Source organism: Pleurodeles waltl, chromosome 4_2 (genome assembly GCF_031143425.1).
Source record: "Pleurodeles waltl isolate 20211129_DDA chromosome 4_2, aPleWal1.hap1.20221129, whole genome shotgun sequence".
Classification (NCBI taxonomy): domain Eukaryota; kingdom Metazoa; phylum Chordata; class Amphibia; order Caudata; family Salamandridae; genus Pleurodeles; species Pleurodeles waltl.
Window position 1 is genome coordinate 741693006 of NC_090443.1, and position 23139 is coordinate 741716144.

Below are 23139 nucleotides of genomic sequence, written 5' to 3' on the forward strand. Positions count from 1 at the left end.
AAATGTATTACAAGTTTGTCCTAAGATAAAATCTTGGATTCTGGTAGAGGCGCCTTAAGGATTGTGACTGACTAGTCACTGAGGTTATGCACCGCACTGGTGTGCCCACACTGTCCTTTTGAGCATGCATGATCCAGTTCTATCTCCTAAATGGGTAAGAGGCCTTTGTTAGGGGAATAATCCTATTTCATGACTTCATTTATGTTATTGAAGACACAGTGTAGTTTAGAATTAATGAACTAGGGAAACCAGACACCTCACTTGTAATTCAGAGTAGTTAGGTGAAATGCAATAAATATCTGTAGCTAGCAAGATTTACATATTGCCTGCTTGTGCCTGGAAAATGCCGTCCAACCACTTGAGAGACCACGGCACGTGATAGTTTGGTCAACACAAAGAAACATGCGTGTGGTCAGCTTCGGCTTTGAGTTTGTTCAGACAACAAGCTTGATTATAGCTTTCCCAAACCAGTTTGGTATATCTGTGTGTCTGGGCAGCCTTTGTACCTTTCACCTGTTGGCACAGTCACTGTCATTTTGATTTTAGAGTAACTTGATGGTTTTATTTCCCTTGGCTCAGCTTTTGTTGGCAGAGGTTCAGTCCTGTTTAAAAGTGCTGGTGTCTCTTATTCTTAACAGACTCAACATGTTTGAAATGGCTCATTTGATGTTGCATTTTAATTGCTTCATTAGATGGACTTTCCAACTCTCACGTTTTCTTAGCTCTGGGGAGGAGCATATTGATGTCAGCGAAAGTGACATGACCTTAAACATTACATCACAGGCAGTGATATTAGTAAAATGCAAAAATAAAATAAAAAATTCTAAACAAACGTAAAATTAATAAAATATCCCAAAGAAAATCCCTAACACGGGCATGCAAATGAAAATTGCAGTGAATGGGCAATAAGTGCAAAATATCTAAATGCTATATGACTAAAATGTATTTTCGGAAAACTGGAGCAGGTGCCTACTGTGTGTGGTGTAGATGCTGTAGGAGGTCTCCCCCCTTGATTGCCTCCCATTATCCTCTTCAGTTGCCAGGTGTTGCTCTGTCTACAGGAGAAGTCTGAGCAAGCCACAGTTGGACTTCTGGCTCCAGCCCTTTTTACCATGTGTGAGATTCGCCTGGTGTGAAAGAGGACCCATCCCTAACGCTAAGCGTACGAGTCTCACCCATGTTGAGTGAGGCTGGAGCTGACTCGGATTGCACCCAAAAACGGGATAGTGCAGTATTAACTTTTTCCAGCTTTATTTTCTTGTGTTCACTTTACTTCTCTCTGCAAAAAGCCTATTAAATGTGGGTCCAGCTATTACACTTTGTAATATAAGTGCTTCTAACAGTTGGGTGAGTCAAACATCGAAGGATCACATTGCATCATAGGATGAATTAGAGAGCTGAACATGACTGGCGTTTTAATAACGTGAATAAAGCCTTTGGTGGATTTAGTCATGTTGCATCAAGTAAGCCAATATATTCACAAATCAGTGCATAATGGCTGTCAAGAGGCCCTGCTACACTTGATACGTGTTCAGAAAGTCTTTTAACCATAGCATTTTGTTTTCTAGAGCTTTCGGTTGTGTTTTAGTATTAGTACTGTGGGCTTAGATATCCCATCATGAGTGGTTTTATAAAAAGTCCTGATCAAAGTGCAGACCGAGAATCAGCCATCACCTAGAATGCAATTGGTGGATCTGAGAATTGAAAGTTTAGCTGATGAAGAATATAGTACTCTTAAAGATGTGCATCTCTCTCTCTTGCTTACTGATGCCTCATTCAGAGCCCTGTGAACAGTACAAATAATTCTAAATTGGACCTATTCCTTGATGGGTAGCCAATGTAGTTCCTGAGAGGAGGGCAGGGATGCCAAAATTTGGGGCACCTAGTACCAGTATAGTGGCAGCATACTGGATGACTTGAATTCAGTGGCAGGAGGCAGTTCAGGAGGCCTTCATACAAAGTCAGCATAATCGTGCAAAGATCCAATAATTGCTGGAATGGCCTCTTTTACTGTTTTTTTTTATTTTTTTTATTTTTTTTATTAGGAAATTATGTTCCTCAACTGTTTTTGGTGATTTGGGCAGGCAGATATCAATGAGGATAAACATCTCACAAGTGAGAGTTAATCATCACTCTTAATTCTGGGGCTCTTTACCATCCTTTCTAAACTGGAAGTCAGTCCATCTTAGCTGGCCAATAAGATCCAAGCTAGAGGTTGCATCAACCATTTTTGAGCCCTTCTCTGTTTTTTTCTGTGTTAAGCTCAAGATAATTACTGGTCATTCACTCCCAAAGAATATCATACCTTGATTAAAGCCGAGACTTGAAAGCCTTTCACAATTAAGTCGAACAAGAAACTCTTTTGGAATGGGGCAGTTTTGCTTATGGGCATATATATTGTTTAAAAACGTGTGGTTATAGAGCTGAGCTCTGTAGTCCTCTGTATTTTAGAAAAACTTCAGGAACTTTGAAGGTGAGAAAGCTGACAGCTTGTGTGCCAGAAGGATGTAAGCCATTTCAAAGCAGAGGTTTTTATACCTACAGCAAGGAGATGTCTGATAAGAATGCTACGGTCTATGGTGTTGATTGCCTCCGGCAGGTCAATTAACACAAATAGGTTTACAGTACTGCTGTACAATGAAAACCTGCTTTGAGCAGGCCCCATTGAGTTTGTTGATGGCCTGTTTTTGCTCAATTTCTTGGCAGCATGAATTTTTAGTATTTTAGCAGCTGTAAGTAAAAGGGATATTTGCCACTATTTTTGGATCATAAAAAGATATTTTAGACTAAGGAGAACCGTTGCCACTTTAAAAGAGACAGAAGCAATGTCTTGTTCCAGGGAAGCATTAAGGATTACTTTCATGGGTTTAAGAAATGTTGTTAAGCTGGTTAAGAAGGTAAATTGGACATATATTCGTATGGGCTCCAGATTTAATTGAGTTAACATCTCTAGGTCCTTAGTTGTTAATGGACTAAAGAATGAGAGGAATGAAGTAACTGGTCATGTTCCCATTGCAACTGAAGGAAAGGTTTCAGTTTAGATTTCCTAGTTTACGTGTTGGTTTTTATTGATGAAACATTTATTGAGCCTGTTTCATAAGTCTAGAGGTGGGATGACATCAGGCACAATCATTCAGAGCTCTCTGACTATTTGCAAAATATTTCTCTGGTGGTTTTGGAAGTAGGTAGTTTCTCAGAATAGAACGTTTGCTTGATTGCTCCTATAGTGCCTTTGTATTGAGCCTCGACCTTTCTGTAACTCATTATCGATGGCTTGTTGCGGTTCCATTCCATTAGGTTTCTGACTACCGTAATCTATTTTTTATCACGTTTTACCTCAGCAGAGAACCAGGAAAAAGAAGGCTGCATTTTGTGATTACGTTGATCCTTACTGGAGCCAGATTACTAACGACTTGAATAATACAGTTGTTATAACAGGGATGCTGATTTTCCTAGTGCTGCTTCAAATTGGATTATATATGTTCCTCCGGTGAGCTTTTAGTCTGGTTTACTGCAGTAGTGAGTGTAATAAAAGAACGGTCAGATCACAGATTGGGTTCGATCACGGGGTTCTGAATGTCCATGTCAAATGCGGCCAAATGTGGCCCTTAATGTGGGTAAGACCACAGACTCTGTGATACAAGTTTAAAGATGATGATAGGTTTCAAAACTCCTTTGTTTTTTATCAGCTTTAAGATCATCTGGTCAGCAGTTTAAAATCTCTGATGGCAAGTAGTTTTGAGTTGGTGGTGAGTGAAGGGCAGGTTGTGTTAAAATAGTCAAGAGTAAAGTCTGACATTAAAATAGGAGGATGCTAGGTTAGTAAGATAGGAAACGAGGTAAAAGGGGAAAGGTTAATGTGGAATCAACAGGTTACCAGTCCTGCTAATTGTGTGGGCGGGCTCAGGTGACACTGTAAGGTGTTTCCAAACATAGGCTGTCTGTTTAATGCACACCCTCCAGAACATTTCCTTGTTGCAATTGTTGCATTCTGGACAGGTAGCCTTCTTAGCTCTGATTATTGTGAAAGAAACTTAAGTTAGCGATGTTTAGACTAATGAGCACTATATCTGGATTTTTTTCAGTATGAAATCGCAGACCTCCCAAGCATGTTTAACTAGGCAGCAGACATTCAGGTGTTTGGGTTTAATTTCCTCTTTATGATGGGTGAACTGAAAAGCTATAATTTGTAAACATTCATTCAAGTTTGCTATAAGTACCAGTGTGGGTGAGACCAAAAGACAGGTTGTGTTCTGTAAAGATTTGACGAATCTAGGTTCCTGTTTATAAACCTGGCCATGATTGCTGGCCCCCAAAACCCAGCCCGTTTGTGCACGGAAGCAATGAGCATGTTCTGCCCCACAGGTCCAGAGTAGCGCTGCTAACCTCTTCGGTTGAATTAAAAACCTGCGTGAGTGCTGTTGTGTGCTGAGGCCTGTGTGGGGGTCACTGCGAGAGCGGCCTCTCTCAGTGGTGCCCCGTCCCAGCCGTAAAAGAAAGTCTCGGCCACTGTACTGCGTCACACTGACCACGAGGACTCAGCCCGGGGCCTTTTATTAATTAGCTCCTGGCACGTGACGGCCGCAACCGTTTGTGAATTAGTTGCGTTTCTCCGACTAACACCCCTCCCCCATTTCACCCGTTGGGATCGTCCCTTTCCCAGCATAACAAGGGCAGAGTCAAGCAAATCTAAGCCCTAGTGCCGGTTAAAACTTAAAGTCACTAAAGTCACAACTTTAAAATTATAGCAGGATAAGGAGTCTTAAGCTGAGAAATCTTTGTGTCCATTTTTTCAGTGTTCCTGCACTGTTTCTGTGCAGGGGCCGCTAACCTCATATAATATCCACACCTCGGCGTGCTGTATGCACCCCCACACAGTTTCAGTGATTTATTTTCCCCACCCAGAGGTCAACTCGCAGTTTCCCCCAGTGTACTTTATGCATTACGGGTAGTCGCTGTCACCGTGGGCAGACCCCGCCCACACTTACGGTCGGAGCACCTGCCCATTCCTACGGGATTTCTGCCAGCTGCGTCACCCAGAGTAGAGCATACTGCCATATCAAGAGCATCACCAGGTGCAGAGACCCACCCACGTGACCTAACTGCGTTCACTCACTCTTTGCACAGAGCAACTTCTGCGCAGTATAATTAATGAGGAAATGTTATTCACTCTTCATTAACTTAATGTGCCTCTCTTTATTCAGTCATTATGGGGCTTGCACGCCACTCTACTTTACAGAATTCTATTTAACACCCATTTCCTGGGTTTCTCTGCCGTCCCACCTGTTCTTGTTACATCTTCCGCTTCTCCCCTTTGATTTGGCATAGGATCGCCATGGGTGCTGAGGTAAAACGGAAACATTTGGGAGTTTAATGCCTGAGGGTGTACAGCAGTTGCATTTGTTTTTACACACCAAGTCGTTCGGTTTGCACAAGACCTTTCACGCCCTTCGAGCCTGAAAGTTCATCTAATGCTGTTAAAAATATTGTTCTTCAGAAATGTGAACTATATAAAGTCAAACTGTAGCTTGCTAACACTTATTTTCTGACTTGAATGTTTAAAGTGAATGCAAACCCTTAAAAAAAAATCGTTCCTAAAATTGTTTTAACGTGTTCTGGATTTATTGATCGGGAAACATTTATTTACCCTATGTAACCCCTTATTACTTAGGCTCGCCTTCATTATGTAGCTCACCGCCAGCCACAATAAAGCATCACTTAGACAGATGGTAAAAGGCAGCATTTGCTGCTACTTCCCGCCGAAATAAAAACTGCAACCCTTACCCTGCATGGAGTTAGACTGAACTGCCGGCTCTCCTCTGAAGTCATTTCCTGTATCCGGGTTTGAAGACAGTTGTCAGAGGGCCTGGAAGAGGCAAAGGGGGAAAATAGGAGGAGTGGAGTTCTGGAAGAGGAGCTGAAAGATAATAACCACGTTTTAAGTTTTTCAGTGAAGCTGTGTTCTCTAGTACTGCAGCTGTTTGTTTTATGGGACTATGGGCCAGATGTAGCAAAGGGTTTTACTCATTCTGTGTCTATGGGAAAATGTGTTCGTACATATGGCCCTTAATCATCCTACATTTTCTAATCAACACATTAACATGCATGGATGTGCTGGTTACTTATTTACTGCAGTGAATTGTGAGATGATTACTTTTTGGTGCAACAATGCATCCCACATGTAGGGTATGGTGTGCATCTGCTTGAAAGACTCAGATGCTCTTTTTTATTTGCAAGAAGGGACAACTCCATTTTCATTTTACCCAGCACTAAATATAGACTGCACACATTTCCTAATTTCCAGAAGTATTTATTTTTCATTTGCAGTATCAAGTGTTAGGATCCTTGAGCCAGAGAGCTAATGCGTCCTAATAGTCATGGCATACGCTTCATAACCAGGAGATGTAGATAGATGCTAATGCTACATTCCATATTGCATTGTGTTTTGGGAAAAATGTGTCTTTTAAATGAGGTGTTCTTGCTCTGCTCGCTGGATGAATTCTTGAGTACTCCTTGTTGAATTCAGCAGACAAGTGGAACCCAGTAGTCTGTTCCTGTATGTACTGAAATGATGTAGTCAACCAGATCGGGAATAGTTTAGCTTTCCATAGAATCTTCTGTCTCTTAGAGTAGTTGGGCCTAGTTCTCATTGGCAAAAATCTAGATTTGTTATGAGTCCGACTAGCACAGTTGTGTCACCAGAATTTGTGGAAGTACTAAAAGCACCATGACCAACTTGGCAGCCATACCTACTAATGTGAGTGGTGGTGGAACTACTTTGACAGAAGGGAGACCTCAATCCATGTTAAAGAAGACTTTGAACAATGCCTCGCCATCACCAACTGCAGTACGGGGTGAGCTTGATTTGTTTGGGTGGAGAGCTTGTGTCTGGGCCCGAAAAAGATCCAATGGAGAAGATATCAGACCATGAGATGAGCAGCGCGCACCAAGCACCCCCTTTACCAGTAGTGGCACTGCTGACGTTCAGCTGACAAGTCAGATGCACTTTGTCCGGAGCGAGGTAAGACAACTGAGCCTAGACTGTCAAGGTGGTCCATGCTTGATGGATGTGTGTGGCTGCACATGACCTGGAGTGGCACTACTTCTATTTCGCCAGTAACAGTAATTATTAGTTACGATATTGATGTAACAAGTGAGTGACCTCAAACAGGAAAGCATCTTGCCTTCTTGAAATCCTGGGCTGATAACTATTTTGTTTGTTATATACTCAATAAAACATTACATTTCACATAGGTGCTCTTTGTTTATTATGTTAAGTACATGCATCACTTGAAGCCAGATTGCAAGGTCTGCAGAAGCCTAAAGGTTGGGTCATTGACAAGGACCTGTAGGAAGGCTAAGAGTGGTTGCCCACGTACTTTAAAACTTGAGTCATGATGGAGATCCTTGACGGGGGCAAGAAATGCTTGAACACACACACACATAACCAACTGTGGCTGAGCAGGATTAGTTATAAACTGCTATATAATCACTGAAGGTGTGGGGTAGTAGGGACTAAAAAGGGGATGCTGTGTTGTCACGCAGAAGTCAAGGGGAGTTTCCTTTACGGACTAGGTGGTCTCACACACATAATAGTGTCTTGCTTCATCATATGACCACCTAGCCCCACCCAAGTAAGATGATACTACTTGGGCGGACTCAACCTCTTGGTTAAAAGAACCAGAGGGAGTGCTGAAATTAAACTGACTGGATAGTTACAGTGATCCAGATAGGGTGAATAATAAAATTACCGAGCAAATCACTGATAACTATTCCTAATTTTAATGGTGGTGTATGCTGGTAAGACTAAAAAATCTATATGGGGGAAGAGAGGCTCGTTAGAGAATAATGTCTCTAGGAGTCTAAAAAGAAGTACATAGGACCAACATGTTTCTGCCCTCACTGTGTGCTGGGAAGTCAGGGGCATTCGTCAGGGTCGGAGCACATGTAGTCAGTGGGGTGCTCAAAGATAATGGTGTAGCCTACCTGAACAGGTAGTTCACGGTGGGGTAGCTCCGGCTCCGGCATGTAGGTACCCCCCATGGTATTCCCTTTGGAGTGAGTGTGACTACAAGGGAAAACCCCCCCCGGCATCAGCCAGACCTGAGGCATACCGCCCCTCTGCCCGGGGCCTACCCCACCGTGAACTACCTGTTCAGGTAGGCTACACCATTATCTTTGAGCACCCCACTGACTACATGTGCTCCGACCCTGACGAATGCCCCTGACTTCCCAGCACACAGTGAGGGCAGAAACATGTTGGTCCTATGTACTTCTTTTTAGACTCCTAGAGACATTATTCTCTAACGAGCCTCTCTTCCCCCATATAGATTTTTTAGTCTTACCAGCATACACCACCATTAAAATTAGGAATAGTTATCGGTGATTTGCTCGGTAATTTTATTATTCACCCTATCTGGATCACTGTAACTATCCAGTCAGTTTAATTTCAGCACTCCCTCTGGTTCTTTTAACCAAGAGGTTGAGTCCGCCCAAGTAGTATCATCTTACTTGGGTGGGGCTAGGTGGTCATATGATGAAGCAAGACACTATTATGTGTGTGAGACCACCTAGTCCGTAAAGGAAACTCCCCTTGACTTCTGCGTGACAACACAGCATCCCCTTTTTAGTCCCTACTACCCCACACCTTCAGTGATTATATAGCTTCTTCTAGGGAGACGGTGTGGGCCAGCTATTCTCCCAGTACTCTCTTTTTGTGTATTTGTAGTTATAAACTGCCTCATACTATGTAAAGATGGAAAATGTTGCTAAGCAGTTTTAGCTTGGAATGTATTATGTGCAACCTGTCATGCTCCAATATCATGTAGAGATAGATTAGGGCGAAGGACATCAAGGCATCACTGTGGGCTGTGATAGATGAAGTGGTTGTGAACATTCCAGAATATCACATGGAGGCTCACCAAAAGCTTGGAAGACTTTTCCGGGTTGGCCATACTTGTCTGCATTACTGGTTACGGTTAGATTTTTATCCTTGTGCACTTAAACATTTGAACCAGGATCCAGAATTACGAGTTATGGAATAATCTGTGTTTTCCCAACATAGATTACAGCAGGTCCCATTTGCCCAAATTTAGCAGAGGCACAGGGCTGGAAAAAGGGCAAAACGTGCAGAATTTGATCAATTATTCGATGCGCTTAATATGAATTCTGCATGTTACCCCTCATTTCAAGTTGAAAACGTGTAATAGGAAGTATTTACAAACATGGTAAATACCTCACCCTGAGGTAACTGTGTGGTAAATACCCCTCCCTATTTCGCTCAACTTGTAACAAGGGTCATACTATAGACTTCCTGTGAGAGATGTTTAGAACTAGAAATTCATCTGGAGTTAAAGGAACTATTCAAGACAATGCACGTCTATGGACCAGCTCATTGCTTCTTCTGAGGCTGCCTCCTGTTTGCCCACCACCTGAGAGAGTCAAAGAGAGTGTTCAGAGGTCTGGTTATACAGTTCACATATGTGTAGTCACCTCCCACAGATGCACCTGCTAAAATCTAGCTATGCAGTCTAAGAGCTGATATTGTCTCTTTTTTCTTTCAGGGTAAAGCGATGCACCAGAAAGGAATCAAGCACCGTCCTGGTCCATCACTTCACCACTGATGTTGGCTTTCATTGTGTTTCAGACTTATCACACCGCTCCCTGTGTTACAGTGATATCCATATCTTGGAACCTCTTCTCTTCACGTTCCTTAACATAGGGGTACAGTGCTATTGACTGGTACACATATAATTACAATGACAATGGACACTGAATGGGAGGTGGGGGATTTCGTTTCGATCCAAGGTAAACTTCTAAAGCCCTGATCTTAACCGGTGTTGTAATCTCGGTCAAGCGCCTGAATCAGTATTCATGTGCAAACCCACATAGTATATTTGGCGGGGGAGGGGTGATGGGCGAGGCATTTTCATAACTGATTTTCGCAAGGTCAAACCTGACACAATTTATGCAAGCAAGTGATGCACATGTGCTGTTTGCGCATTTCGAATCGAGGGAATTTCATGACCTGTGAAGTTGTTCCCCTTTCTGATTTGCATTAATCAGAATGGATTACAAATTCTCACCATGTAGATGCCAAGCCCTGAGCAAATCGGTATCTGAGTTTGCACCCAAGAGGCTGTGTTTTTTGAATGGCATTCAGGCTCAGGGCTTACTTGGTGTAAGCAAGCATTAAGCAGTGGAAAACCTAATAGGAATTGTCTTTAGTATGTTTAATCGTTTCTCGGGCCACTGAAATTCTGTGACGAGACAGGATCACATTATACAGCAAGGCTTGATTGAATTACGCTGCAAGAAAAAAATTGTATCTCATTCTGCGGCACTATAAAAGAGGAATTGTAAGCAGTTGTGGTATTTTAACAAATCTATGAATTGATGCAAAATAGATCCTAATTCTTTAGGAAAGGTATACTTTTTTAGGTCGAGCGCGCAAGCTCTTTCACCTGTTGTAAGTATAGTGGGCTTTTACCCATGCCCATCACTTCCACTTGTTCCTGGGCTTGCTTTAAAAAATCACTTGTCATTGGTAATTGCTTTACGTTTGTCCCACCTTGAGGCTTTTTTTTTTTTGTCATGCCTTGCAGACTGCCCCTGTTACATGGATAATTGCCTGATTGCTGATATACTTCAGCGTGGGCAAACAATTTTTTGTGTGTCTCCCCTTCGTGCTGCATGGCGGCCATGGCGCTCACAGTGCAAACAGAAACAGCGTGATCTCGTTTGATGGTACTATAGCAATGGTCATATGGTTCAGTTATTACCTAGTCAGGCTCTCCCGGCACAGTGGGAGAACCGATACTACAATATTCACTGCATTTGGGAAAACTCGCCCGATAATGCTTTGCAAGCATTTTTTCATAACATTTTTGCCCATAACTCAGCCTGTGGTGGTCGTAGGACAGTGGGACCACAATCTGAAACGTTAAACCCAACACACACTTTCTGTCAAGGTCATATTTGGGTCCCAACACTAGGTTAGTGGGGGACCCCAAAATAATAACCCTCCCACCATTCAGCAAGCTTTCTCATGGCTAGAACTTTTGTTTTATAGCTAGGAGAAGTTTTATTTTGAAGGCCATGTTTGTAATCTCATTGCAGTAGGCCTGCTAGCCATAAAAATGCCCTCTCGGGGCTACGGATATGATTACACTGCATTACTTTCTCCTGTTTTCATTAAGGAATTATGCCCTCTGGGGGCTAACAATATGGTAGCATAACCATGTTTTTTACTAATGATATTTTTGTTATGGTGCCCTCTAGGGGTTGTTTTGAGCATTATAGTCTAATGCCAAAAGTTTAGTTCTGATAAATGTTTAAATGATAATTGTATATGTTTTAATAATCTCTACTTATTACAATTATGACCATAATTCTGGCCAACTTAACATCCTTATTGCACTATGACTGTTTGGACACTCTTGATATGTTTGGGTGACCCTTCTATTTTATTTCTCCTCTGTGGCTGTCTTGTGTCTTTTTTTGGGGGGGAGGGGAGGGATTGTGTTAGCTAGCCAACAACTCTGATGGTGGGGTGGTAAAAGTGATATTCTATTGGAATTAGCATTGCAGATTTAAATTAGCACGCCAAATGGCAGCATTTTCATTTTTTGATGCAGATACAGGAAGAATGTAAATGGAAGTGCTTTAGTTATATGCAGGGCCACTGTTATTATGTGGCAGGAAAATACCAAATTATAAGGCAGGGTTGACCAATTTATGTGGCAAGAAAAGTGCAGTTATGAATTTACAATGCCAGTAGTTCTAACTAACGCAAATGCTAGACCTATTGCATTGCAAATGCTTGTCACTGCTGTAGACAAACTAATCTGCCCTCCATCCCCCAATTCTTTCATTAGAGCTGTAAATGTCATCATGGCAAAGTTCTGACCTCTGAATTCGGCCTCCAACTATTACGTTGATTGGCTAAAATTTGCAAGGAGGGAGGAACCAAATTGAATTTGTCATGCAGTGTTTTTAGCAACCTTTAATCCCTTTCACCTAGAAACATTTTTGTTGAAATCCACAAGATATAAAGCAGATGGTGAATTATGTGGCAAGTGTTGCAAATTCCAACGCTAATTGAAAACTGTTTTCAGACTGTACTTTGAAGTATTGCCATCTGTAATAGTTTTTTTTTTTTTTAACGCGCAAACTGATTGTGTCCATCTTCAAAGACACCTAAAATAATGTTGAAATGTTTACAAAGCTCTGGTACAATAAGAAATGTTCAGTGATCAGTGGTTGTAACCAAATGTCTGGCTATTCTTAGAAAGATTAAAGCAGTAGGTTTTGAAATGTTCTATGGATAAAAACTGAATATAAGTATGTTTTTGCCAACCAGGACCAATATTTAACCCTGGAAGTGATGAGGCTGTTGGGTTAGTGTTTGCATCTCATTGTTGATATGATGTTAATTACGTTAATAATATAATGTACACGCTCGTCGGAATCTGCACAGGTGATGGACACCCTCCTCAAACAAGACTTTAGGTTGATAGGCCAAGTGAAATGTAAAAAAAAAAAAAAAAAAAGCGCGATATTCTTTACATTTATATTTGACACACTATATATGTTAGATAACGCATGCTTTTATTGTTCACCTTTTGCCACTTTATTTTAGAATTGCCGAAGCACAATATTATTTTGATTTGATCGGTCTCAAGATTATGAACGTTCAGGCATGTTCATACATTTACAACTGTACGAATATGAGCATTGATAAAAACACACGATCCCAGTTCTGCAGACACTAAAATATAAATGTGAAGTGTTTGGATTTGCTGTTAAAGTCAGAGAGTGACAGACAATCTCTTCAGAAAAATCCCCGGGGGGTGTTGAGAAGGAGAATCAGGCAGCTGAGGTGTTTACTGGACCATAAGAAAGAATAATACATATGTAGTTGCTAATTGATGCAAAGCCCATTGGCAGTGGAGAGACCAAGAAGGGGTTAGGGCTTGTAGACTCTGGTCTGTTGGGAAATGTTGGGAAACTCATCCCTAGGACTACCAAATGGCGCATAATAACTTCCCATATGGAAGAGGAGTGATACCGAAACTGGATAAAGAACATACGTTCTCTGCACTTAGCTGTTCCATGCAGAGGGGGAGCTGATGCATGTCTAAAATTAACCTATAGTGGAAGACGGACGTTTAGTTGGGAGACTGCAAAGGTGAGGTCAGCATCATAATAGCAGGGATTACGTACCCATCCCAGTCAATGACTGATTTGGGGACGAGAAACTGGAAAAGAAATAAGGGGAAGCTCTGCATCTAGGTTGATAAGCTACACAGTCAGAATCAACTGTGAATGTCCCGGAAAGAGGGACATTCTATATGCTGTTTCAGCCCCAAATAGAGCATCTACAAAATCATAAATTAATTCTCCCCTAAAGATTTTCTATAAATATTTTACAGTTGAAGGACGTCCAGGCAATTTTGTGTCTCCCGATTTCCAAAAGACAGACAAATTGAGTATGGGAATATGCAGCTATTTTTGAGTGCTTGTTATTGAGACTTAATAAAGAAACAGCAGTGTTTTGATATTGTTTGAAGAATTGCAGCCTCTTGTGCATTATTGATGAATCATTCTAAAATGTGGTTCTTCAGTGTGTCATGGAATGTTTGTTTGGTAAGATGACGTCCAGGCAGTGTAAATCATAGATCTGACACCCAAACTGGGTCAGATACTGTTACTATGACAAATGTCTAAGCATTATTTGGGGTCACAACTAAAATTCATTTGGAGATTGGCAATGCCAAAAGAGAGAAACTATTCCTCCTTCTCCACACCTATTACACTTATGGAATAATGGGTAATAGTTAATGTTGTTGAAGATTTGCTTTGCCCAGGTTTGGAGACAATGATATCTGATCAAACCCCTGGATACTTGGCTCTCTAATGTGCGTATCAAACAACGACATTGCTTTTGGCAAAACAAATTTTTAAAGGGCTGTTCTGATGAGCTACTATTATCTTTGCCTATTCAAAAAAGGAAACTCTGGAATTGTTCACGTTAGAAAAAGTCTCAAAGCCCAAGAGACATATAACTCTCACATTTAAACAGTAACATCCTTTTACATTCATGAGTGCTAGATGTGATTTAAATTGATTTTGTAAAAACAAAAAAAGCCTATAAACCGTCCTATCTTTCTCCAGGTGAAAATGATGAGCCAGAAGTGAAAGCCGAAATTCTTCTCATGGCTACACGTCAGAACATTACAACATAAGAGAATTTTAAACAGATGTTTATAAAAAAAAAATGAAGAATATTGAATTCTTCATGTACCTTTACTAGCAGTTAAAAAAACTGAAACTAAGTCATGCAGCACATTAAAATGCTTTTTTGATAGATTGAATTTCCACAGACTATTGCATCCGGACCTTAATAATTTGAAGATTAACAATACCAAAGATCAAGGTATGAGGTGAAGTTCTCTATTAAGCATAAAGCAAAGCATAATGTAGACGGTCAAAGAAAATTTTAACTGAAACAAAACAGTTATTGATCTCACGTATTTCATTGTTTGCAGCTGAATCTTGCTTTGTTGTACACCACCAAATTTGTGTCTCCCGATTTCCAAAAGACAGACAAATTGAGTATGGGAATATGCAGCTATTTTTGAGTGCTTGTTATTGAGACTTAATAAAGAAACAGCAGTGTTTTGATATTGTTTGAAGAATTGCAGCCTCTTGTGCATTATTGATGAATCATTCTAAAATGTGGTTCTTCAGTGTGTCATGGAATGTTTGTTTGGTAAAATGATATGTTTTCAGCTTTGTTTGGACTACATTGTTATACTTTGAATTAAAAAAGATGGAAATTCAGTTTTTTCTTTAGCATGTGTTTTTAATGGTAGCTGGCTCGTCAGTTATCTTTGTGTGATTTCAGAATTCCAGGATGTGTTGCTGATTGCTTTATTTTCTAATGGTTGGTTGACATGGGTACTTGTTGATGCACAAATAGTCACAGAAACAAATATTCAGATTTTGTTTGTGATTTATTGAAACAAGCTTATCAATGTAGGTTCATAATCCGATATCACTCATAGCCTGCAATATTTTGTTAATTAGGAATTTGATAATGCATCATAATACATTCATCTGTCTGCATGTTTGACATATATATAATGGTGTCTTGGAAAAAGTTTGGCAGAAAATAACAAATGAATAATGTATACAATAATTTTGAAATAAAAAAAAAAAGGTTTATGGCACATTTTTTCTCTTTAGAACCCTGGTTAAGAAATATTATCCCAAGCGTTCATCCAAAGATGAAGAACCAAGGTAAAAAACTTTCTCTTATTTCTACTTGCATGTAGATGTTGATCTGGTAAAATGTATGTTGTTGATTCAATTGATATACAAACCTACTTTTACTACATGTTTGACTGAGTATTCACTCTCACAATTCCACAGTATATAAGAATTATTTACATATAAAATTGGATACAACACTGGCTTAAATAAGTCTGGTCATTTAAGCTTGTTGTATGAAATAGCACCAGGGTTTTATTCCAGATTGTTGTGTTGTGAGACTAGTCAAGAATAAACTTTTACTTAGTAATGATCATGTTATCAACTTTTGGCTACATAGATCAAACACAAACAATGGACATTAGTTTCATTTGTTTATGGCCTTGCCCAGTCTTTACCTGTAGGACATCACCTTCCATTTTTTTACTCTGTCATTGGAAACTCGCAGTGGCAGTCGGTCCCCCACAGTCCTGGTGGTCCTCTGCCAGGATCAGGGATCCCGACGGGCTGGCAGTTATCAAAGCTGTTGTCAGCCATGGCAGTGGCGAGTTTGCCACCACCATGCTGATCACAACTTTGCTTTCCATCAGACTTTCATGGTGAGGTCCCCACCATGAAAAGGCTGGCAGACAGGCAGTGCTGAGGGCCACATCGGGGTCCCTAAATTTCCCATGACCATGTCGTGGACAGTGCGGGGGGCCCCCCTGCCAGCACCCTCAGAATGCGCATTGTCTACAGTAGCATATAGTGTGCATTACGAAGGTTCTGTGTGCGACAGCATTGGCCTCGGCTCCAGCCCGGTGGAAACATTGTAATAAGGCAAGAGTGAAACCACCATCTTGACGGCCGCCTCACCAACGCCATATTGGAGTTGTGGCAGTTCAACCGCCCAACTCCTCATCAGGCTCTTAATCCTGTGTTTCTCTCTAGCTGCTCGGTTTTTGCTGATCATGTTTTTCTTTTCAATATTTTGTGATGGTAAGCCCAGTTTCCTTTTTTGGCATGTTTTCCAAAAGTTCAAGTGGTATATGTGCTTGATATTGCCTATGTTGTGGACAGGAGGGGGACGGTGGATGGGTTGCCACTTCATTGCTTTATTAGAACAGATGCATCACCATACGTAGTCTCTTAAGGCTCTTGGGTTTAGTTTCAAGCACACACTGTTTTGTAGAAGCAAAAGAGCTCAGTTATGGGCCTTGGCTGGAGAGAAGAGCACTACTACCACGCTGTCAAACCTTTCTTTCCAATGATCACTCAGTCATTGTTAATTCATTCCTTTTAATCTTCATAAAATGTATTTGTCATACTGAAGATGTACCACTGTAGGGTTGATTTTCTCTTTGCATAAATGTAACCTCTTTCTTTTCTCAGAAGCTCACAGAAGCAACTCTGATAGCCAAAGAATACTTTACAAAGACTTTCAACAGCAATTTTAGTGTGCCCCCCCCTGTTTGCAGAAACCTACAGTCTAAATTTTTTTCCCATTATTGTAAATTGTATTTAAACAGGCATCTCTCTGAAGTCTCCAACATTAGTAATTAACGTTTCAGAGCTCAAAGGTCTTTGTTGGATACCTGAAGAATATTGACCAGACTTTGACCTAATTCCTTCTCAAGAAGACTAATGTTTGTACTCATTTGTAAAGATGTTGGTATGCAACTGTGATGTCCTGTGGTGGGTAGGGTTAATGGAACATTGCTGAAATTCCTTTAAGTATATCCTGATTTTCTTCTCATTCTTTTGTTTCACTGTGTGTTGATTACACTTCTATTAAACCAGACAAAGACTTGCCTACCCTCCTGCACAGAAAAGGTACAGAATGGAAAATTAAGCAGCTTCGAAATTTTGCCCAAATCTGTATGATATCAAATAGTGCCAAAATTAGGTTACAGGTTTTTAAGAAGTGAATATGAGGAACCGATCTGGACTAAAGTGTATTTTCTATTGGATTGGCAATCACAAATAAACAATTATAAATGGCTGATAGATGACCAATTGGAGCCTAACCCAAACTGCAGGCCATGACATCTCCACAATCCCAACATAAACACTATTCATTACCTGCAGGATAGCCCTTAACATTAAGGCAATCCTAAATCTAAGCCTAGATCCAATCATAAACCTACAATGTTTGCATTATTGTTCTATGCCAATGTTTAATGGGGTTTCTTCATTATTAATCAAAACTTTGAGAAAATCACCTTTATTATTTTCACTGATCTAGTTTTATTCCGGATTCTTTCTTCTGCTGCCCTTGTCCTTAGCCCTTTAACGTGTGTGATTCTCTAATATGTAGTATCCCCTTTGCTGAATGATTATTTCTGTGTTACACTGTGTATTATTTACATCTGTTGTTTGTGAATGCTTTCACTTTGCTGTTATTACCTGGAGCATTAGTGTTTCAAGCTTGCTCTCCAGTCTAAGCATACTGAACCTTTCAAAGTGTTCATCAGAAACCAATTCTGCGCAGCTCTTCCCTGCCTGTTGTATCAAAAAATTGAATCCTGCAAACTGTGTGCTGAGGTTTGCTTTTTGACGTTTGTGGGATTACAAATGCTTCCAGTTGAAAAGAACCATCTTGACTTGCACTTCACCTGAGCCACGTCAATGGGCTGCTCCTCCATATCTGTTGGTGGTGTGCTTAGTATCCCAAATAACCCCCTTACGATTAACATCCAGAGTACTTCCTCCCGCAGTCCCACCCCCTCACCTTTCTGAGTATTTATCTCGAATACTTTAAGGGGGACTCTGAAGGATCACAAATATTTTACTTTTTGTTTTGTGGAGAAGCCAGCATTAAATCTCATTCCTGTTCTGCCATCATGAAGATTCTAGACTGGGAGCTACTGACAGACATAACCACACTTCAGTGCTCATGTTTGGGGCAGGAACCTTAAGTCAAATTCTGAACTTTTTGAACTGTGCTATGGACTAACAGCAGATTCCACCTGCTCTGATAATTTCTGTAGTCCCTTCCATAAGACCCACAAATAGGCCACTCCGGTAAGCATCCTCTGCCTGATCATCAGCAGTCCAACCTAAAATCTGGATTTCCCTGGGAAAAATAATCATGAACTGCTGAAGTTGTGCAGGCATTTCAGTAAGGCGGTAGAATGTGCGTTACCTATGCACAGTATAATCTGCAGTTTTGGCTAAAATGCATCATACTAAGACTGCTCAAATACGAGCAGGCTTATTATAGTTGTTATCAAGGAAATTGACTTCAGATTTTCATCCCACAAGTCTTCACTTGCTTCCCCCAGTTTAGTAATTGATAGTGAATACTTAGAGTAGCATCATGCTTTGCCTCTCTGTGCATTGTAAGAGAAGTTGCTTCATCTTTCTGCCCCATGGGATTAATTGCAGAATGAGGTTTGGAAAAACATGGTTTGTAGCACTCTGTTAAACAGAGGTCAAAAACGTCCTCTTCTAATTTCCACCTGTTCCTTTAGAGTCAGATGCACTGGTTGTCGAACCACTTCCTCCAAAGAGGTAAAAGGGCCCACAATAGATCACACAGGCAGCTTGGGGCAGTTATGATTAAGATGGTATAAATGCAGTTTCAAAGAAAACATCTTCTGCAGTCACTTGTAGGAGAGGAATTTGGCTGAAACTTTCCTCAAACAACCATAATGAAAAGTACAAAGTTGTTTTATGCTGCCAGTTAATAGTTACAATGGATTACACTGCAAAACATGAGCTATTACTGCCGAAGTAGCAGTAACTAACTTCTGCACTCCACATGCAGTATTTGTGACCTTGCATATTACATCACTCATGACATGTTCCATGAAATCATTGATAACATCACTGATGACATCTGAAATGACGTTGTTGACATCATCGTGAGTGCGCAAGTTCTAGTTACTTCATTTAACTGGTGAATTTTAGTGTTTTTTTGAGCTTGCTATGTTAGTTTTAACTTGCATTCTTACATAACCATAACGTTATTTTAAACAGTTTTTTCAGTGCACATACGTTTATACATATACCTATATGTATATTTATTAATCTCATACTATTACCCCAGCTGTAATAATTTTGTTTCCTACGTTCAAGCCATTTCTGATCTTTTGATTTACTGAAACGTAAAGTAGCATACATTATTATTTTATGATTTTCATCTAGCTTATGAATCTGTGATACATTCTGCTCTTTTGAGTCTGAAATGTTGAGCCATTCCCAAATCTTCTACAATGAGCTCATCATAGATGACTGGCCTAGATGTATTCAGCGGTATTAACAGTCTTACGGTCACTACAATGATGACTGTCAGTTACGAGGAGATTTATAGTCTAGGTAAAATCGTATTTACCAACACCATGCTGCTTACTCAAAAATGTATTTAGGTGGCATAGCACCCCCTTGTTGGCTGGCATCCTACGGCACTGGCAAATTATGTGGGAAAACTTTTATGTCCTAATGTATTAGAGTAGAGTATTTGAATACCAGTCGGCAGGCTTTAGTGCAACTGCTGGTTTGAAGCATGTATGGCAGTGCATACATGTGGGTGGAATATGTTCTCCCTTTAGCAAAACTCAATCCAGATGGGGACCAAATTGAGTCAAAATAGTTTGTGTGCAGATTGCTCAGCTGCTGTTCAGGGTATTTAAATGAGATTTTTGGAATGTTCTAGAGCTCCCAGCTTGTATTTGATCAGTATATCTGAATGCTAACTGCAGTGAATATAAAGTTGGAACTCCAATTGTGTGAGGATGGCAGTCTTGACTTGTGCAGTCAAAAAGGCGGGGACGTTTTTAGGAGTAGTAAATGAAGAACTTCTCAAAATAGTATATCGCATCTTTGAAGACACGCTGTGAACTGATCCAGCATGTCGAGAATGCGTTAAAGTAAAGGTGTCCAATTCCCGGCAAGGGGTTAGTGTTAAAGCAACAAGACTGGTTCCACAACAAGCTATTTCCACATGTTCAGTTCTCAAATCTTTGTGCAAAGATAAGTTCCCTTTACGCAGGGTTTTCAGGGAAGTTGGTTATTAGTAGGGTTCTTCGTTTCAGTATAGCAACATTTATTTTTATTTTAACACCAGTAAGTTACCAGGTGCAAATCCCTAAGTGTGTTATGTTGTATTTTGAACAGCTAGCAGTAGCAAGGACATAATTGTCCACACCATGGGCTGAGAAGAGAAGCTCGCATTTCAAGCTCATTCTTCTAATCAAAATGTAGTAAACTCTCCCTTTGTTGTAGTAGCCTGTGTTGTGCTCTCCAGAGGGGACCATAGCTGCAGAACTCCTACATCTCTGGTGGCTCTCAGCACACCCACAGCCTGGGCACCATTACACTGCAGACTAAGAAGTATTAAAAAAAAAAAAAAAAAATAGACCCTTTCAGTTTATGCACCCAGGATCTAGAACAACATCTCCGTATCCCTCAGGACCACCAGACTACTCCAGTTTAGGAAAGACTTGAAGGCACAACTCTTTAAAGAAAACAACTTCACAATTCAGCAACAGTACACTTGGGCTCCCAGTTTCCATCTACTCTATCACTCGGCTGTTTGCTTGCCTTTGGCACTGTACAGTGCGCCACTATGTTATGGCGATGTTCACGCTGTATAGATACCACATACATACACACTAAACAGCTAATGTACTTTTAGTGCAGGGACTCTGCCTTTTTTTGCTTACAGGTGGTAACAATAATTCATTGTTCATTCTGCAGGTGTCTGTACCAACACTGCAGGGAATAGGCCAGAATCAGTTTAAATGGATTTTTGTGCAGCATGGGTCTCTTTATTCCTTGTGTTCGGACTTCGTCTCAAAGACTGGTATTACAGATGATAGAGCACTGTTCCTCGTGTCACTAAAGTCGTCTGAGTTGTGACAAGTTTTATTTCAAGAATGTAAAGAGTGGAAAAACTAACGTAGAAAGCTACACTGACACACATTTTAAATGTGCATTTATTTGTATTTCAAAGTTCGACGTAGGTGCCTTTTGAAATAAATCACATCCTAGAAAGTTAAAGTTGACATTAAAATGTAATTTAGATTTTAAACTAACAGTACATATTCAAACGATTTTGAATTTCTAGTGATTTATGAAAGATTCATAAGTTTAAAAATATATGCAAGTGAGAAAAATGCAGTTTTCAGTTATACTTAAGGTGACGCAATAACAAAGCCTTTTGGTTTAAGCATATTTGGTTTAAAATTAAATGTATCATTCATATTTATGAGGCCTTACTAATGCTAAATTTATTAGTTTGTATTTTATATGTTCTATTAAAATGTATGTATTAAATATAATGTCTACAGAGCTTGCATTTTGCAATCGTGTAAAAGTTTTGAATTGTTTTTTTTTCGCCATAATGTGAAATCTTATTCCAGATTTCATTCCCATTAGAAGCAAAGTCCTTTTGTAATAAGTCTATTGTTTAACTGTGGAGAACCGTTCCCATTTCTCTTTGGAATCGTTACAGTGCAGTTACATGGGCTGATGTTGTATACATGTGTTACAAACCTGCTTGGAGTCGCACAGAAATGAGATGTTCCCATGACAGACTTGGGGAAATTGTCCAACTTTTGCAACCTGGGGTCTGGTGATAATTTATGATTGAATGATGCCGATTCAACGTAATAGGAACTGACACCTTGGACAAATCAAAATACGTTTTGTGCATTGATATATCAATGGACATTCAAACTTTGGGCAGTCTCAATCACTGCCTTGGTCAGCCCCAGACATCTTTCTGATGCTTGCAGATGCCTTGCTGATCTTGATGCTTTGCTGAGGAAGATTCCTTGAATGCTGTACCCTTGGAGAGGTATATTTCCCTCTGCCATTTGTCATTGCCCCTTGAAATGCTCTTTAAGTTAGAAACCCCATTATGCGTAGACTTCTTCTTAGTTAGTGACCTGTAGCCCAAGTTATTCTTTTTCCAAATTACTTATGTGCTTTTTGTACTTTTTGCATTTTGCCCGCGTGTGTTCCTTCTTCCCACACATGTATTTCTCTGTGCAGTTGACCTGTGCCCAGCCAAAGATGATTGATTCTGCTAAATTTGAAATGACTAATGATTGTAAATTCTGAACAACAGGTGATATCTGTACCACAGATATTATTATTGACTTTATGTATTCTTCTTGGATGCTTGGTGGTGTTAATGTTAATTGGCCTGAATCTATTTTGTCACCTGGGGCAACCCCTGGTGATCATGTATCTTTATAGTTTGGTTTTGCCCATTGTCTACATGACTTTGATCTTGTTCTTGTAATAAATGTATTCCCGGTTGGAGTTTTCCTTTTTTGTTGGAGGTGTGTTGAAATATTGTTGATGGTTCACCACACATCCTTCTGGGTCCGAAGGTCTGTCGACCTACTTGCACATTTGATCCCTACGAAGGATGAAAAATGCGTTTGCACAGACATTGAATTTCTTGTTTTAGGAGTTGATTGTGCATGGTGAGTGACACATGAGTGAGTACAGGAGGATTAAAAATAGTCAACCTCCTCTTCTGAGGCTAAGTAGCCAATAGGTCCTTCACTCTTTTGATCTTCCCAGCCAGCCTTCAAACTCTCTTTAGTTAAGTCTTTAGGTTACATCAGCAGTTCTACCTGTGGTACCATGCCTAGGCTGGCAGGAAGGTGCTTCTCCAGCTGAGGCCTCTAACCTGCTTATTACTTCATTTGTGCAGCAGTTAAAAAAAAATACAAAGTTCCTTGTCCATCCAGCAGTTTTCCGGCAAAAACAAAAGCATCAAGATAACTCTGGTGATTATTCACCTGCTGGAGGGATATGCCAGAGTTTTATCTAGTGGCAGTTTTGGCTCACCTAAGGTAGCGCAGATGGTTAAAATGCCTGCTGCAAAGAATGTGTATCATGCAAAGAACAGTATTTTATATGCACAGC

General features: G+C 40.3%; 1 protein-coding gene across 2 annotated transcripts in view; it reads left to right on the top strand.

The window, feature by feature from the left end:
- The window catches only part of FNBP1L (formin binding protein 1 like), a 445620-nt gene that overhangs the window by 202694 nt on the left and 219787 nt on the right, over nucleotides 1–23139 (top strand). For both annotated transcript variants that reach the window (XM_069232381.1, XM_069232380.1), the window contains exon 3: nucleotides 15250–15303. In XM_069232381.1, coding sequence (XP_069088482.1) covers nucleotides 15250–15303 — 54 coding nt within the window. The remainder of the gene's footprint in view (nucleotides 1–15249; nucleotides 15304–23139) is intronic.